The sequence below is a fragment of the Drosophila albomicans genome, chromosome 3 (genome assembly GCF_009650485.2).
Source record: "Drosophila albomicans strain 15112-1751.03 chromosome 3, ASM965048v2, whole genome shotgun sequence".
In the NCBI taxonomy this organism is placed as follows: Eukaryota; Metazoa; Arthropoda; class Insecta; order Diptera; family Drosophilidae; genus Drosophila; species Drosophila albomicans.
The window spans coordinates 10,161,871-10,179,247 of record NC_047629.2 but is presented as its reverse complement, the minus strand read 5'-3'; the positions used below and the strand labels follow the sequence as shown (position 1 = coordinate 10,179,247).

Below are 17,377 nucleotides of genomic sequence, written 5' to 3'. Positions count from 1 at the left end.
GTAAGTGTTTGTCGTCCACACAATAAACAAAAAACATTTAATAATCTTTCCCTATTTTGATAGAATGTGGAAAAAGTGCAAGAGCACATCTCGAAATTGATCTCACAGAACGAGGCTATAGTGGAGAACAAGGAGATTTTGCTGCAGAAGAAGTATCCCAAGCAGCTGAATCGTTCGCGCAGCTTCAACAATGCCAACAACAGCAACAGCAATGCCAGCAGTAGCAACAGCAGCAGCAACATCATCAACAACAGCAGCAGTAACAGCAACAATCAAGCGCAGTTGGGCGAGACGAAAGTGAATCTAGCACAGGCCATAGTGCAAAAACAGCAGCAACAGCAGCTGCAACAACAACAACAGCAGCAGCAACAGTTGCTGCAACAGCAGCAATACCAGTTGTACATGCAGCAACAGCAGCAGCAACAACAGCACATGGAACCTGTGAATGGTTTACTGAAACGCAGCAGCTCCCTCACACCCTATGCGCTTAAGGCCACACCCACAGTGCCGCCCACGACCAACAAGCTGCAGCAACAGCTGCCGCCACCACCGTCGCCATTGCCGCTCCAAACGCTGCAATATCGTCAGGATCCAGCGACGCCGGTGCCCAAGTTGGAGCAGCAGCCACAGCAGGCGACGCCGAATCATGTGCAGCCACTGAATCTATCCGCCAAACCCAAACCTGTGGCGCCACCGAAGCAACCACCAGCAACAGCAGCAACGGTTGCAGCCACCGCAGCAGCAGCAGCGCCAAGTGTGCCTCCAACTGCAACAAAGAGCACCGCAAACGCTATGCAACAGCCAAACAATTCGATTATCAAGAATCTGCTGCTGAATGCACGCGGTTTGGCTGTGCCAATTGGCGAGGGCGACGATGCCGTCTACTCGTGTCCCATTTGTGCCAACGAATTTCGCAGCCCCGACGAACTGAAGCTCCACAATAGCACCTACTGCCAGGATGCGAGCAGCAGTGCGCCAATGAGTCCCGCTTCATCGCCGAGCAGCAAATACTTTCGCTCCAATTCCATTTCGTTCAGTTTGCCCGAACTTAAATCGCACATGGCCAACTCAAAGAATCCGCTGTCGCTGGCGAAGCTCGCTTGGTCGCAGCTTAAGACGAAGCCCAGCAGTTTGGTGTTGAGCCGCTTAAGTGCAGCTCAGTCGCCGGCACGCACCTCCACAGTCACCGCCAGCAGCAGTAGCAGCAGCAACCATAACAACAGCAGCAGCAACCACAACAGCAGCAGCCACAATGTGCCGCCCACAATTGATGCGAGCAACGTTGCTTTGCGCTTTGTGGACGCTCCGTTGCCATCGCCTGGTCCGCTGCTCGGCAAGACGCCACTGGTGGATTATGCTGCCCCCCGCAAGACGCAGGACACTCAGGTGGTCATCACCAAAATGCACGAGGATCGCGTGGAGAACATTATTGTGGAGACGCCCGCCAAGCGCGCCAAGCTGCAGGCGAGTAATGATGTGGCCAGTGGAAGTAGCAGCAACAATTCGGCCTTTGCGCTGCCCGCAACTGCTCAGCTGCAACTGTTTGGCGGCAACCACGAATTGCAGTCGAATAACAGCAACCTTGCCGGCAACTACAGCGCCAAGGAAGAGCGTCTGCGTCGCTTCACCTCTTCGGGCGGCACCATGATACCGATCTCCGAGTGTCCCGAGCTTAACAACAGCCCGAAGATGATACGCACACCGTTGCTCTCCGGCGGCAGCTTCCAGGAGATGTCGCCACGTCTGTCCGATGGCAAGGACCGCAAACTGTCGACACCCAGCAATGGTTTTCTACTCAACACCGGAGCTGGAGCAGCCTCGACGGCACCGCAGCACTTTCAGTTTCCGCCCATCAATTCAATCACCGCCTTCAATCCATTGACTCTTCCGCCCATGAGCAGCAACAGCAACAATCCGGTGGAATCCAACAAGGCCATTCCCTATGTGCCTGGCATTCCAGGACCCGGCAGCCTGTCGCTGTTGCCCCCTCCACAGCAGTTGCAGTTGCCAAGCACTGGACGTGGTCGCAGCCCCAATCGTAAGCAGCCCAGTCCGAACCTGTTGCCGGATGCTCCCCTCAAGGCGTTGTCACCATTTGGAGGTGTTCAGAATCTGCCCAGCGAGTTCAGTCGCCAGCCACCGACGCCGGCGCAACGCAATGCGCTGCAGTGGAACAGCAACAAGGCAGCAGCAGCAGCCGCAGCTCCAACAGCTGCCGCAAAGCAACCTTTCAATTTTCTGCGCATGGCGGACAATGTGAAGGCAACGCCGGAGCAAGCTGCCATCGCTGTGCCGGAGGTGCGTCACTTTAACTTTGACAATGTGCACAAGTCACAGCAACAGCAGCAGCAGGAGGCGCTGGCGCCGCTGCACGTGGACACGCCCGAGGAGTCAACCAGCGCTGCCAACAACAACACCCCGACCAGCACTGGAGCCAAATCAAAGTTTCTGCGTCCCACTAGTCTGCCCCTGAAGCCGGGCACCTTTACGCCGAAGCGTCATCATGGCATCACACCGACAGCGAATACGCTGCCCCTGATCTCACCGGAAACACCACGTCCCTCGAAGTCGTGTGTGCAATTGTATCTCAATGGACACGCCTACACGTATCTGGGTCTCAAGTGCAGCACCAAGATGTTCTACTGCACCGTCAACTGTCCGCAGCCTTCGTATGTCGCTGGGATGCACAAGTTGTCGATGTACAGCGTGTGGCAGGTCTGTGAGGAGAATCAACCGCATCCGTTGGGCTTCAAGCCCAAACAGGTGATGGCGTTGTATGATTCACGACAGAAGCTTCTGGGTAGCAGCTCTTCCATGGCCATGGCCGGAGCTGGAAAGATGCTCTATTCGGTGGTCAGTTCACAGCAGACTGTCAGCACTTGCTCCACCACGGCAAATGGGCAGAGCAAGTTCTATCAGCATCAGCTGAAGCAGGCGGCGCCAGCGATTGCCACGTTGAGCGAGGCGAATGTCGCTGCCAAGGCGAGCGAAGAGGCGGCTGCCAAGAAACTGGAGACGGGGCAATTGCTGGTCGGTGGCTACGAGTCGCATGAGGATTACACGTACATTCGAGGACGTGGTCGCGGTCGTTACGTCTGCTCCGAGTGCGGCATTCGCTGCAAGAAGCCATCGATGCTCAAGAAGCACATTCGCACGCACACCGATGTGCGTCCCTTCACCTGCAGCCACTGCAATTTCAGGTAAGCAACAGGCAATGCCTTTTCAATTATGTTGTTTGTGATGAGGGAAGAAAATATAAAATTACAGATAAAAGGGTTGGGAGGCTGAAATTTGTATAGGTCACAAATATCAATACTTTACTTCCATTCATAAAACAGTCAAATCTTTCTTGTTTTGCTAAAATCAGATTTTCTTTAATTATAGAATAAAATATAAAGATACAGATTAAGGGTTAGGAGACTGAAATGTATGTAGATCATAAATGTTAATGCCTCACTTCCATTCCTAAGTACAAGCTAGGTAGTTGACATTTTAAAGAATATATATGTTAATTCCAAATGTAGGTTTAAAAGTTTTCTTACTATAATAACACCCATAACTGAATGATTGAGTCACTGCGCACAGCTTGGTAGTAGCTGGGAGGTTGACACTTGAGTAGAATGCTAATTCCTAGTGTTGATCCCTACTCAAATATTTAATTTCGTTGCTAAAATCCAATTTTCATTTCTGACTACGATGTGGTGGGGCACAGCTCAAACGGTACGACCTAGGAGGATTTATAAACCATATATATTAAATCCTAATGTAGGTCTTTTGATTAAAATAACATTCATAAATAATTGATTGTCTGAATTATATAGGCACAACTTGGTAGGAGCAAGGAGGTTAATGCTTGAATACAGCACAAATGCTAATTCTAAATGTTGATCCCTAAGACAGCGATTACTGAAATATTTAAGATATTTCAAAGCTCTTAACAATTGTTTATTTTACAATTATAAATTAATAAAATGTTATTAACATTTATTTGTTAATCCTTTAACAGCTTCAAGACGAAAGGCAATCTCACCAAGCACATGCAGTCAAAGACGCACTTCAAGAAGTGCATTGAGCTGGGCATCAATCCGGGTCCGATGCCCGCCGATGGTGAATTCCTCGATGTCGATGTGGAATTCGATCAGCAATCTTCCACATCAGCGGGTGGACGCACTTCCTCAATGGCCGGCGAATCAGACTCTGATGACTACAGCGACAACGAGTCCGAAAGCAGCGGTAAGTGAAAAGGTTGTAACTTCTTGTTGAATTGAATTCTAAACACTTTCATCACTTTTACAGACACTGACGAGTCGAAGTCGCGGCAGAAGGAGCATGAAGCAGCGCGTGGTCTACTATCCTTATCCATGACACCGCCAATACCGCAAAGTGTTTCTCCCTATCCGGCACAGCTGCAGGACACGCCGGTGCCAGCCGCCAGTCCGGCCAACAGCATTGGTTCCTCGGCGGGCAGCAGCAGCGCCGCAGGAAGCTCGCAACCGAAGCGTCTGGTCTGCTCGTTTACGTCGCCAAAGCCGCCGTTTGACTACCAGAAGCAAGAACAGTATTACTCCAATCCGGAGGAGTCAAAGCCCAAGCGTGGCGTACCCAGTGACGAGAGCAGCGCACCCATGGACCTAACCAAGCCACGCTCCGCAGCCACACCAATTGTTGCTGCTGCCGTGGTGCCTGTTGCCACACCCATGGAACAAGTGTTGCCCAAGTCGCAGGCACAGCAGATGCGTGACGTCATCTTTGGGGCGGGCAACAATGAGTGTGGGTTCATGAAGACGCTGATCTCGGTGTCGGACAAGGTGCGCATCTCTGCCGAAATGGAGGAGCAAGCGAAGCGCGAAACCGAAGGCGGCGGCGATGATGTGCTGCTGCAGACCTACATCAAGGAGCAGGCGCTGCAGTATGCCAAGATGAAGCAGAGTCAGTTCAGTCGCAGTTATCTGGCCACGAGCAACACAAGCAGCATCACAACAACTAGCTGCAGCAGCAGCAACACAACAATGGTGAGCAGCAGCAGCGGAAGCAGTCAACCAAAACCAGCGTTGATTATCACCGAGCTGCCCAGCATTGAGGTGCATGAGGTGAAGACACCCGAACCGGAGACGCCTCCAATTATGCCACTCAAGGCTGCCGCCAGCGAGGAGGACGAAGCTGAGACGCCAGCGGAGCAAGAGCAAAAGCCAGCTGTGGTCAGCACCGCAGCAATTGTCTCGCAGCCAGAACAGCAGCCACATGCGGCACACAATGCCAATCTGCCGGCTGCAGTCCAACAACCGGATGCCAACGACTTTAGCGGCGTGCTTAGCGGCAACAGCAATAATGCAACCTCAGCAGCAACTGCGCCAGCGGCACGCACTGTCATCGTTGGCGAGGATGGCTTCAAAACAACAACAGCGACATCAACGAGCAGCAGCGCAGCCACTGAACTGCCCGCAGCTGCTGTCTCTGTGGCTTCGAGCAGTTTTGCTGGTCGCGTTGGTCCACCGCCGCCGCCACCAATGGCGAGCGATGCACGACCCACGTGCAGCATCTGCAACAAGCAGTTCCAGCGACAGCATCAACTGACGCTGCACATGAACATTCACTACATGGAGCGCAAGTTCAAGTGCGAGCCGTGCAGCATCTCGTTTCGCACTCAGGGCCATCTGCAGAAGCACGAACGCTCCGAGGCGCACAAGAACAAGGTGATGATGACATCGACATTCGGTGTGCCCACGACATCGAATCCCCGTCCCTTCGAGTGCACCGATTGCAAGATCGCCTTTCGCATCCACGGCCATCTGGCCAAGCATCTGCGCTCCAAGACGCATGTGCAGAAGCTGGAGTGTCTGCAGAAGTTGCCATTCGGAACCTATGCGGAGATTGAACGCGCCGGCATCAGTTTAACTGAAATCGATACCAGCGACTGCGACAATTCGCTGATATCGCTCAAGTTGCTGGCACAGAAGCTGCTCGAAAAGGATCCCAACAAGCTGAGCAGCTACACAACGCCATCGGGCATGCTGCAGCTGGGCTCCGATGCTCCGGCCGCCGGTCAAGACAGCGCCTCGGAGGATGGCTTCAGTGCAGCAAACAGCGCAGCAGCCTCGGCGATTGCATCGCTTGATAACGACAGTGCTGGGAATACGCCGCAACGTGCTAGCTCCATGAGTGAGGATGAGACGTTGGCCAATGGGCTGACGCACAGTTTGAAGCGTCGACTGCCTGGCAGCAGTTTCAGCAGCAATGGCGACGAGAGCGATAATCCGCTCGAAGGCGCCGAGAAACGGGCGCGCAGCAACACCAACGAACTCAATATGCCATCGGCAGCAGCAACAGCGACAGCAGCAGCGGCGGCAGCAGCAGCCAGCAACTGACAGTACATGTATATGCTGCAGCCCACCTGAGTGTGGCAAGGCGGCTGCTCATCCTATTCCTATGCCTGGACGCAGCAGCAGCAGCAACAACAACAGCAGTTGAAACAGCAGCAACAGCAGCTAGAGCCACGGGCAACAGCAGCTGGCAATGACCAAAACATCAACGAGCGCATATCAAATGTCTAAGCATATCGCATTTGGGCACACACAACACTACACACACACACACACACTGAGGTAGAAAGAGGAAGAGAAGATGTAAAGTGTAATTCCTGGAAATGAAATTCCTGCTTATGAAATTGATTAAGCTGTGCAGATCTTTCCAAAACACTTTCATCACCTCTGATTTTGTGTGTGTGTGTGTAGACAAGTCAAGCATATGTACGATCTACATATATAAATCTATATATATATACATCTATATATAAAGCAACTACAATTTGCAACCTAAGTATTTAGTTTAGTTATTGTCAAGTCTCAGCTACGAAAAGTTGTTCAACTCTAATTTTAGTACACATATATACCCTATATATATACACAACTGTACAGCAGGTACCATGTACGCTAGCTCTAGGCTTAAGCACTATATACAAGCACACACACAACAACAACAACAACAAGTATATAGTAACTAATATAGTATATAGCATAATATAGAGATATTTAATTTCTTCTTTTTTGAAACTCCTGAAGTGCTGTGAGTCGTGTTTGAGTCGTGTGTGTTAACAATTAGTTTTTAATTAAGGCCTAGCCCACCAGTTTCCTCCTCCTCCCCCTTTCCAAACAACAAAAACAAATTGAAAAACCATTTTCCAAGTTCTTCCCAATAATTTGAAGTTTGTTATCCACAAAAAAACAAAAAAAAAAATCAAAAACAAAACACTGGAGTTTATGTTTTAATTGCTTTTAATGTTTAATTCATTTAGCTAATGGAAAACAAAAAACAACGAGACCACGAGACTCTTTTTCAATTGTTTGTTTGAATTAATTATACTATTTAATTAGCGAAAGCAACTTGAAAATCAAATAAAACTTAAAAAAAAATAAAAGAATTATTATTACCTTATAAACTAATTACATAGCATTAGAAAGCATTATGTTGTCATATATACATTAAGTTTTGTAGGTTAGCTAAACAATACAACAAACCACACACACACACATACATAAAGTTTATAGAAATTAATGAAAATTATTGTACAAACTGGCTACAAGTATAGCAAAAGTATATATATTTATATAATATATAATCTATATATATATATATATTGAATGTATATGTATGTTAAACAAACAAACAACACAACAACAACAAAATGAAGTGATTTATTACATTATTGTAAAATATATCAAAAACTGAACATTAAAAACTTTACAAACAACCACAAAAAAATGACACAAAAAATAAAAAAATCAATGTGAAAAATTAATTTTAAATCGGTTTTTTTTCTATTTTTTTAGTCTTATTGAAAATATTTTCAGCAGATACATTTTGATGATTGGCCACTAAGGAAAATGATGCTAAGTGCAACAAGTTTTAGTATTCATTTTTTTTTTTAAAGTGGCCGATAAGCGAATTAACAGAAAGTAACGTAGATCGGCTGTTAAGTGAGTAATACGAAAGGATTCATGGAAATTCATTCAGGACCAAGCTTCAAAAGTAAACTGATCATTTTGTTTAAACTCTCTATTAAAACCATAATTTTTATATTTACTTCAAATTAAATGTCTTTCTTTCTTTTGATCTTTTCTTTTTATAGTCTTAATGAAAATATTTTTAGCAGCAAAAAAGTTTCCTTTCAGCATCATTGGATTGCGACTTATTTAACTCTTAGAGTAAAGTATTAATATGGATTTTTTTAAGATCATACTTTACTCATATCTCACTTAACGGCCTCAACTGCAACTGAGAAGATTGACCATTAAGGAAAATTCCTTTTTCATTCATTTTTTTAATATAACCGATAACCAAATTAACAGAACAGAAGTTAGTGCGGCTTTTAAGCGAATTGTTTCAGGACCAAACATTAAAATTATAGTAAACTGATCAGTTTGTTGACGCTCTCGATTAAAACCATAATTTATATTCTTACATCATATCAAACTTTATTACAAGTACATTAACAACATAGTAACTGATTTTTTTGTGGATAAATATCGGTACAAGGCATTTCAAAGTCGCTTGCTGATTTTCATTTTTCTTCTTTGTCTTATATTGTATATAAAAAATGTATTTCTGTGTTTATATTATGTTCGCGACATCACATACGCTCGACAATTCTTAAAAGCGCTTTTGGAAGTACATGTATTCCTGTTGAGAAAGAAAAGAAACCAATAATTAATAAAACGATTGAAATGAAAAACAATAAATAATAATTCATGAATGCAGAATATATGGATTAAATTTTCAATGTATTTAAATACCAAAAAAATTATATTCAATATCTCGAATTTGTTTGACAATTAATTCTTTTTAACTGGTACATAAAATTAAGAAGCTCTTTCAGATGCGTTCTTTGTATTTCTTTTTAATTTAAGATTTCCATATTTATTTAAATTTGTATTTTGTACTGCAAATAAAAATGTACCGATTTTGTATAATGGTAATACATATAAAATATACCATAGAGTGCCAAATATACCACATTGTTAGCCAAAACATGTAAGACCCGTAGTAAGTAGGCGTTTCTTAAATAACTTCTACAATTTTCCCAATTCGTAGGAATCATCTACTATAGTATAGTAGAGTGGCGACGCTTATTATTCGATTTATATCGATTTGCGAAAGCGAAAGTGGGCGTGGCAACAATATGAATCCAAATTGATCTGAGAGCAAACCACACTAGTGCTGTTAAAAAAGAATGATAGCTCTAACTTTTGTAGTCTATGAGATCCAGTGTTTTATACGGACAGACGGACATGGCTATATCGTCTGCCTATTTCAAACATTTCCTGGTGGCACAAAGTTATATTATCCTTAGACGCTATAGGGAGCGGGTATCCGATTTATTTTTTAAATAAAAGAATACTTTAATTGGAATTAAAATTTTTATAAAAAATAAATAGTCTTTGTATCTATTTAAATAAAAATAGCTTTAGAGCTTACCAGCAGAAATGCGGCGCCAAGAATCAAGGCTCGCTCCTTGGCTGTTAACTTCACATCGCTAAAGTAAATATTGGTGGTATACTGGGATTTGCTGGCCAACCATTTGTGATCAATAGAAGCGCGAAGATCACCACCCGAATGTATCTGAAAGGATAAAAGCAACCGCATTAGAGATGCAACAGTTCATCTGGAAGTTCTCAGCTCACCTTAAAGAAGCTCTCTTTGGGCAGGCAAAAGCAACAAAAGCCCGAATTGGATGGCCCCTCGATGCAGAAGACGGGTTGATTGGTGGCGCCATCCTCGATGTAAAACTCGGGCTGGGTAAATGTGGGTGACTGCACCACACGTCCCAGCACGTTGCCCGGCGGTATCCAGATCTCCAGACTCTTAGGCTGACAGCAAAAGGCACCCATTGCCAGTTTCTTGCGGAACACCAAAGCCTCCTGATGCGTTTTGTCCAGCAAATGCATTTGAAAAGGACGACCAGCGCCCCAAATCATGCGATTACCTTCGGTGGAACTCTCGGAGGCGGCAAAGATGGCATCGCCAAGTGGCGAACGCACGACATAGCGATTCTCCGAAGAGACGGCAGTGAGAGCTGCAATAATAGAAATTCATTTGTTTATTTGCTTTAACTGATAACAGCGATAAACAAACTCACAATCGTTCAACTCGAATGTTTGCTCGATGTGCACTGAAGGCAGATCGGCAAGACAATCGTAGCCGGCCAAGGGAATGAATGTGCGACTGCCAGCCACAGTAGAGATTGGCAAGGGAATGCGAGCAGGCTCTGCAAATTGATTAATAATTAAATTAATATCAAATTTTTAGTGGTTACTTTACAATTACCTGTTGTGGTTGAACGCGGCTGTGATGTTATGCTGATCTGAGAGTCGTAAACTGCAAAAAAATACCCGCAAATATTAGATTAGTAATCTTGCAGTTTGGGATTTTGTATCGATCACTTGGTCAATTCGAATTGACTCGCCTCAACTCGAATCGTAAACAAAGGCACTTCAAACCAACAACGCGACTGATAAGATACGGATAGTAGGGACAATTATTTGTACCTACATCGCACTTGTTGCTTGGCTGGCTGCCTGGTGTGTGACACACACAACACAGAACCAAATAATCCAAATGTAGCATTTACAAACCACCTACACATCAATAGCTCATTTTATCGGCCATCAAAAAAGTACGTTAGCTATTTCGCCATGATTCACGCGTGTGCTATTTCGTTATTTACCTCTGGGTTCTGTGGGATTCGGTGATTGGGCCACGCGTATTTCGCTGTCGTACTGCAAAGTACGCACTGCATCGTTTTGTAGCATTTTAATGAAATTTAATTAGATTTTAGATTGTATTTAGAACGCAGCTTCAAAACGCTCGCGCTCGAAAACAACGGTGCAACGGACAATACTGACTGTGTGGCCAAGCGTTGTATGTAAACAAAATATATTTACATAGCGTAACGTCTTTTTCCGTGACGCTTGGCACTTTTGCGTTAACAGAACGCGACAACTGGCGCGAATTGAGTCAACGATAAAACGTAAGTATATACGTTATTTATTTATTAACACAACCACGTCATTTAATATAGATATCTGTGAAAAGATAACTTTGTTAAAAATAGAATTTATTTATTTAAAAAGGGCAAACAACACCTTATTTTAAATAAAATGCGTTTGTACCAGTGCCTACGAAATATACTAAGAAAATAATCAATGTTCCGTACATTGCCGTTAAAACGTACATTTCAAAATTCAAATTGTGGTCACACTCCAAGACAGGTGATAACTTGTCCAATAAGATACAAATTTGTTTGTTTTTAATGTTGAATTAGACTGATTATTTGTTTAATAAAGTGACAACGCATAACTGGTGAGTGAGTACGCATAACTCAGCTTTATTAATTAATAAAGTGAGTAGTCAGTAATTTAGGCAGCCTTGTAAAACAAAAACAACTAGCAGGTGGCTGTGCTCTCTGAGTAATAGTGGCGAGTGAGTGAGCAAAATTGAGCAAAAGAGAGAGTGAGAGTGCGAATAAACATTCATTCGATTTGCAAGCGTTAACTATTTTATTGTTGTTTTAAAATAGCAAGAGAGCAAGCAAGCTAAGTATGAAAAACTGCTGAGTTTGTGGTTTCCAAGTTGTGTAGGTAAATAACAATGTATTTGTTTGCGGTTTGTTGTTGCTGTGGACGCAAAGCTATCTCGATTACGATAATCATGGGGGGTGGCGGGTTTGTTAGTACGTCGAGGGGGCTGGAAGGGCTTGCTTTGAACCATTGCGCAGACGCTGGAGCGGCATAAACAAATGCCTTCACCTTTAGACTCCATTTACGACGCTCCTGTCGAGTAGCAGCGCATTGAGTGTAAAAATAACGTCAGTTTACTTCTGGCTATCGCATTAGCCTGGCTGCGGACGCGGTCAATTCGAACCCTTAGAATTCGGTTAAAAAAAATACCAGATAACACGGCAAAATCAATAAACGTGCTTTTCGAAAATAAACTTCCAATAAAAAAAAGAAACACGTAATTTATAGATTAGATCGAGTTCATATTGAATTTCATGTTAACAAATTCCAAATATTATCTTTTGTATTGAGACCATCGGCTAAATATTTTTCAAACTTTTGCATTATTTACGCACCCAAAAACGTTGTTGTTGTTGTTTGGGGGGTTGGTGGTTGTTGCTCATACGATAGAAGAAGCAGTGCAAAGAGCAGAAGAAAAAAAAAACGAAAAATCCATGCATATAAAAGTCAAGTGTGTTCAGTTTTGCCGTTACGAAAAAGTGTAAAAATTTTATTGGAGCACAAACGTCGTATACGTGATAGGCAGACAGAGAGGCGTGGGTCATGTCTCTGGAGGATCCGTTTTTTGTTGTCAAGGAGTATGCACATTTATTGCACTTACACTCTCGCTGTGAAAATAGCATTCTGATGCAACCCCCCAATCTTCCATCCCCATCCCTCCTTCCACTGTTTGTTGTATCTGTTTTGCAGTGAGGTCTTCAAAGCTCTGAACAAAACACGCGGACTCTATTTGCGTTGGCGTGAACTGGGTGAGAACGGCGGCGCCGAGGTTGAATGGACCACAACGGAGCTGCGAAACTCGTTGCGCAGCATTGAATGGGACCTGGAGGATCTCGAGGACACTATCAATATCCTTTTTAAACTATGCGAAAAATCAATTCATTTTATCTATTACATCCACTGGCTTTTCCCTTAACCTAACTATCTCGCTCCCGTTAGCACGCATTGTCGAGAAAAATCCAACGAAATTTCGCATCGATAATCGTGAACTCTCCAGCCGGCGCCATTTCATCGACAACACACGCGATGAGGTCAAACAGATGAAGGATAAGATGAGCCTGAATCGGAACAGGGACAGAGATATAACCGCACATCAACCACTGCTCGAGAACGAACGCCAATCACACAATCATAATCATAATCAAAGCAACGAATATAATCATCATCACCATCATCATTCGCACAACGATCGCACCTATCTGGTAGATTGCCCCAATACAACAACCACAACGCAGGCACAGTCCGTGGCCAATACCATTGCTGGCACCATGTCCACAGCAGCAGCAGCAGCCGCCGCGGCAGCGCGTCACAGCGGCACCAAATACTCGAAACTGGAGAACGCCATGGACATCGATAGCCCCAGTCACTATGGGGGCGGACATGGCGGCAATAGCTTGGATAGTCCGGGACATCGATATGTGGGCGAGACGGTGTCGGTGCAGCAGCGCATGATACAGGGACAGGATGAGCAGCTGGATATGATAAGTGATTCCATTGGCACTCTTAAGACTGTTTCGCGCCAAATCGGCGTCGAGTTGGATGAACAGGCGGTCATGTTGGATGATTTTGGGAATGAGTTTGACACAACTGAGTCCAAGTTGGATACAACCATGAAGAAAGTTGCCAAAGTTTTACACATGAATAATGGTAAGTTGCATTTGAGTTCTGTAACAACATTGACAACAAATCTTATCAACTACTATATATATTTTATGTATTTTTTGCACTTTTGCAGATAAGCGACAATGGGCCGCGATTCTCATACTTTCCGTGCTGTTATTGTTTGTGATAATTTTATTTATTATTTTGTAATTGATTATTTTTGTTCGCTTTACTGTATTTACCGATTTACGAGTCGAAAACAATTGTAGTGTAAATTCGTTAGATTTATTTATTTTTTTAAATAAGTAAACTTAATTGCAAATTTTTAAAACAAATTCGATATTTTATATATACTTTAATTAACAGACAACATAATTCCTTAGCTGTATATACATGTTTAAATAATTACTATTTAAAACAACAAAAGACGAATATGAGCAAATCGAGTAAATCGTATTTCCAAAGACAGAATCATGAGTAAGTTCCCTTATAGGCTAACGAAACACTGGCTAAACATAAAAATGGTACAATTTATATGTATGACAAAGAATATATCTGTATATCAAGAGAGTTATTTAAAAACATGTATGCAGTTGAGTAAATATATAAATCCTTAAAAACTATAATCACAATTGTTTGGCCTTTTAATGCAGCACAATTTAAAACATGGCGCAAATACACTAGTATCGATACTTTCGAACTACTAACATTTGGGTTCGCTGTTAATATGCTCAACACTGTTAGTAAGCTAACAGCTTTTAGTCGCATTTACTCTAAAAATATAAATTATTAAAAAACATATAAATTTGAAGGGGAATGGAATGGAATGCCTTTAATGTTTTTTTTAGATCAAACGTCCATGGTTTAGAAATAAATAAAGTTTTTAGATAACATTACAGCATAGTGAGACCATGAGCTGCGAAATATATTTATACGTATTGGTATTCAAATACTAAAATATACCAGAAGCTCTTTCTGGCCGTTACTCGTCTGTCTCTTTCATATTTTGGCGAAAATTACGTTATTCTTATAAGAGGGAAGAGATACATAAATAGTGCAAAAAAATCTATTCATAAGCCTCTAAGTTGTTCAAGTAACTCGATATTAACCCGCCAAAACTTATATATATCCAAAATGTGGCCTATGATAACATCCGACAATTAAAAAGACTTCTTAAGAAATGTTTTTGTTGATGAAGGCTTGTTTTAATTTGTTATTTTGATTTTTTTTTTTGAGCAGAGAAACAATAAAATTTAAAGACTAGTCGAAAGGACGTAATTAGGATATTCTGATAACCATGCGTAGCGCATCACGATTGATTTTCGCTTGCTTTAAAATATGTCCCTCGATGAAAATGTCGGATTCATATTGCAAATAGTTGACACATTTCTCCACATACAGCAACGACTCCTCCAGCATCTCTTTGGGCGACAGACTTGTCTGCAATGAGATGCGACGCGTCTGCTCAGCAATTGCCGAATGCAGCTCAAAGCAAAGTGTTCCCAGCATGCGCACTTCACCTGTTAAAAAAAAAATGTCAACGCTGCGTATATTTAATGTGTGTTTTCATTAGCTTACAGGGCGCAATTTTCTCATAGAGCAGAATCAAATCCCTGGCATACTGCAGTTTAAGTGTGAGCTTCTCATCGGAGATGACCATCAGTTCGGCCTGATTCTTGGCGAGCAGCTGAACCAGCAGAATTTTTACTTCATTCATATGATAATGATATGAAGGCAACCATTTCTCGTAGTGCTTAAGGTATCTAACAATGAAATGGAAAATGCAATGAATGCAAAAATAAGAAGCATTCTTGAGAACACATTGAATTGAACTCACTTGAGGATATTCTCTTCGTTTTTCTCCATGTTCTGAATGTCCTGCCCAGCACGTTCCAAAATGCCATCCACATATTTTTTCTGCACTTGCTTCTGACACTCCAAACAGCTGCAAAACATGTTCTATTAGAGCCTGAACTAAATATTTTCGATTAATTTAAATACAAACCGCCAGCTGGCATTCCAGTCATCTGCTTTGCTAGGCAACAAGATACCCGAGCAGTTGCGATCCTCGCATTTGATGGCGCTGTAGTTGGTGCCCAGCTCAGTGATATCCTTGCAACGATCACAGATGCACTTGAAGAGCTTGGTCTGCATGAGATGCCGCTGTCGATCCGCAGTGCCCCAAACTGCATCAGAGTAGCAAATGCTCAGATGTGCATTCTTCTTGATCGCCTGAGGTGCCCAGAGCACACAGTCTCCATTTTTGTTAAAGCTCTTGGCCAGATTAGGGAGACAGGAGTTCTCGGTGAACGAGGCCGTGTAGAAGACGGCCACATGTGGCGGATCCGAAGTGGGCACCTCGTGTCCATTGATCTGCAGCGCGCCCACAGTGCGCATAATTTCTTCCTCGCTGAATTTTTCAGTTCGAAAGAACCTGAAAAGTAATAATCCATTTGGTTTTAGAGTTTGTGAGAGTTGTGTGGACAGGAGATTCCAACTTACTTGGGTATGAACTGTCCAATGCTGGCCAAGTCCGCCTTCCATTGATTCGAACCCCGACGCGTGTGCTCCAGCGACTCCAGTTGCTTGAACTTCTCCGCATTCTCCGGGCTCGTCTCATTGATGAGTAAACAACGAACGGTGCTAACGCAGGTGTACAAAGGATGCGGGCCATTAAACTCATGAACGTTGACTTTCTGTCCGCGATCCTGTGTCAGCTGACACTCGGCCTTGTGCTCGTCCAGCGCTTGGCATTCTGGCCCACACAATGGCCAGCCACATTTGTCGCAATCGATGTGATCGTTGGCCTCGATGCTGTTCAGGCAACCCATGCAAACCGGCGCCGAGATTTGAGCTGGACCACGGACCAGTGGCGCCTCCTTGAGAATAATCTCATAGGGCTTGATGTTACGTGTGGCAACCAAATGGCGACCCAGCAGCTCATTGTGTGCAATCTGCAGAACCGAAAACAATGTTTGAGGTTAGATTGGACCGGCAAATAAATTAAATAATGTCTGTGTGTGTGAGTGGAAGAAGGAAGATGAAGGAACCTTAAATGGATGACAGTTGGGCTTGTGCGCCTTCCAGTGTTGCTTCTGATGCTGCACCGAGCAGTAGGAGACTTGGTTGCAATTGGAGCAATTGTTTTTCGTTGGAGTTTCACACACCGCACACGGATTCATCTCGAAAGTGTGCTTGCTTCTGTTTAGCAATTGAGTTTATGAAAATCCCCAAAGGATGCCACTTGAATTAATGATTTTCTAATACACAAACACAACACTGTGCATGTGCATCCTCCACACACGTTTCCGTTTCACTGACTCGGCCAAAACACAAGATGTAGGGCAAGAGATGTTCAAAGCATACACAGAGCACGCACGGAACTTAGCTCTCTATAAATAGACCAACACAATTAATGTGTGGATAGACCAATGCTGTGCTTTGTAGATTTTCTCTATTTTCTCTCCCTTTCACAAATATTGCCAGCTGATGAACGCCACACACATCTAATAATCCAGGAATGATTCCACACAGACAAACATTCAATTAACTTTACGAGTGTTCCTAGTTCTATTTCCCTGTGCAAATTCAGTTGATTATAACATAAATGGTTCAGAATTCTAACTTTTCAGGCTTTTGTAGATAAGTTCACATACATATTTATTCACTCTATGGAGACTAAAATGCCTGTTGCTGCCCATTTTTATAATTATTGTAAACAATTTCAAAAAATAAAACATTTATATTGTGGTGCAAATATAAAATACTAAAACATTTTGAGGTAAACTTTAATAAATTAATTATTAGCAACTTTTTTTAGCTTCAAAAATGAATTCGGTAAGCTGTTTTCTCCACTGCCATTTGAATAAAATATTGTTTATTAGTTTGTAATTCAATTCGCGTTACTCTTTCTTTAAATTCACATTTTTGTAAAGAAATGTTTTTGTTGAGGCGAGCGCATTGTAAGTGAGTTGCACCCTCTT

The 17,377-nt window shown here is 43.3% G+C and overlaps 4 protein-coding genes across 6 annotated transcripts in view; 2 read left to right on the top strand and 2 right to left on the bottom strand.

The window, feature by feature from the left end:
* LOC117572444 (transcription factor HIVEP3) overlaps positions 1-7,772 on the top strand; it is a 62,144-nt gene extending 54,372 nt beyond the window's left edge. Inside the window, exons 6-8 of the mRNA XM_052004636.1 lie at positions 64-3,200; positions 4,007-4,233; positions 4,297-7,772. Of these exons, the coding sequence (XP_051860596.1) occupies positions 64-3,200; positions 4,007-4,233; positions 4,297-6,365 (5,433 nt within the window). The 3' untranslated portion in view covers positions 6,366-7,772. The remainder of the gene's footprint in view (positions 1-63; positions 3,201-4,006; positions 4,234-4,296) is intronic.
* A 681-nt stretch (positions 7,773-8,453) lies between these two features.
* LOC117572437 (phospholipid scramblase 3) lies at positions 8,454-10,920 on the bottom strand. The gene is made up of 6 exons (XM_034255266.2): positions 10,721-10,920; positions 10,321-10,371; positions 10,133-10,261; positions 9,678-10,069; positions 9,472-9,615; positions 8,454-8,676 (listed from the first exon to the last, which is right to left on the bottom strand). The coding sequence occupies exons 1-6, from the start codon at positions 10,803-10,805 to the stop codon at positions 8,647-8,649; spliced, it is 831 nt and encodes a 276-aa protein (XP_034111157.1). The 5' UTR covers positions 10,806-10,920; the 3' UTR covers positions 8,454-8,646.
* Positions 10,921-11,231: 311 nt separating this feature from the next.
* On the top strand, positions 11,232-14,020 carry LOC117572435 (syntaxin-10). Of its 3 annotated transcripts, none has more exons than XM_052004664.1 (4): positions 11,232-11,355; positions 12,483-12,640; positions 12,735-13,439; positions 13,528-14,020. In XM_052004664.1, exons 3-4 carry the CDS (start codon positions 12,833-12,835, stop codon positions 13,602-13,604), a joined length of 684 nt encoding a protein of 227 aa, XP_051860624.1. In that variant the 5' UTR covers positions 11,232-11,355; positions 12,483-12,640; positions 12,735-12,832; the 3' UTR covers positions 13,605-14,020. The 3 variants fall into 3 exon arrangements, with proteins under 3 accessions (XP_051860624.1, XP_051860625.1, XP_034111154.1); XM_052004665.1 differs by having other exon boundaries at positions 11,247-11,359; XM_034255263.2 differs by lacking the exon at positions 11,232-11,355 and adding an exon at positions 11,863-12,370.
* Positions 14,021-14,578: 558 nt separating this feature from the next.
* On the bottom strand, positions 14,579-16,922 carry LOC117572432 (SET domain-containing protein SmydA-8). Its single transcript, XM_034255260.2, has 6 exons — positions 16,445-16,922; positions 15,897-16,348; positions 15,400-15,828; positions 15,232-15,339; positions 14,973-15,157; positions 14,579-14,914 (listed from the first exon to the last, which is right to left on the bottom strand). The coding sequence occupies exons 1-6, from the start codon at positions 16,574-16,576 to the stop codon at positions 14,673-14,675; spliced, it is 1,548 nt and encodes a 515-aa protein (XP_034111151.1). The 5' UTR covers positions 16,577-16,922; the 3' UTR covers positions 14,579-14,672.
* Between the last annotated feature and the right edge of the window lie 455 nt (positions 16,923-17,377).

Coding starts and splice junctions, on each gene's coding strand:
- LOC117572437 (XM_034255266.2), bottom strand. CDS start 10,805: ATGCTACAAAACGATGCAGTGCGTACTTTGCAGTACGACAGCGAAATA. Junction 10,262..10,320: donor GCCGCGTTCAACCACAACAG/GTAATTGTAAAG, acceptor ATCAATTTGCAG/AGCCTGCTCGCATTCCCTTG. Junction 10,070..10,132: donor AACATTCGAGTTGAACGATT/GTGAGTTTGTTT, acceptor CTATTATTGCAG/CTCTCACTGCCGTCTCTTCG.
- LOC117572435 (XM_034255263.2), top strand. CDS start 12,336: ATGTCTCTGGAGGATCCGTTTTTTGTTGTCAAGGA. Junction 12,371..12,482: donor CCGTTTTTTGTTGTCAAGGA/GTATGCACATTT, acceptor TCTGTTTTGCAG/TGAGGTCTTCAAAGCTCTGA. Junction 13,440..13,527: donor AGTTTTACACATGAATAATG/GTAAGTTGCATT, acceptor GCACTTTTGCAG/ATAAGCGACAATGGGCCGCG.
- LOC117572432 (XM_034255260.2), bottom strand. CDS start 16,576: ATGAATCCGTGTGCGGTGTGTGAAACTCCAACGAAAAACAATTGCTCC. Junction 16,349..16,444: donor CCAACTGTCATCCATTTAAG/GTTCCTTCATCT, acceptor TCGGTTCTGCAG/ATTGCACACAATGAGCTGCT. Junction 15,829..15,896: donor ATTGGACAGTTCATACCCAA/GTAAGTTGGAAT, acceptor ATTACTTTTCAG/GTTCTTTCGAACTGAAAAAT.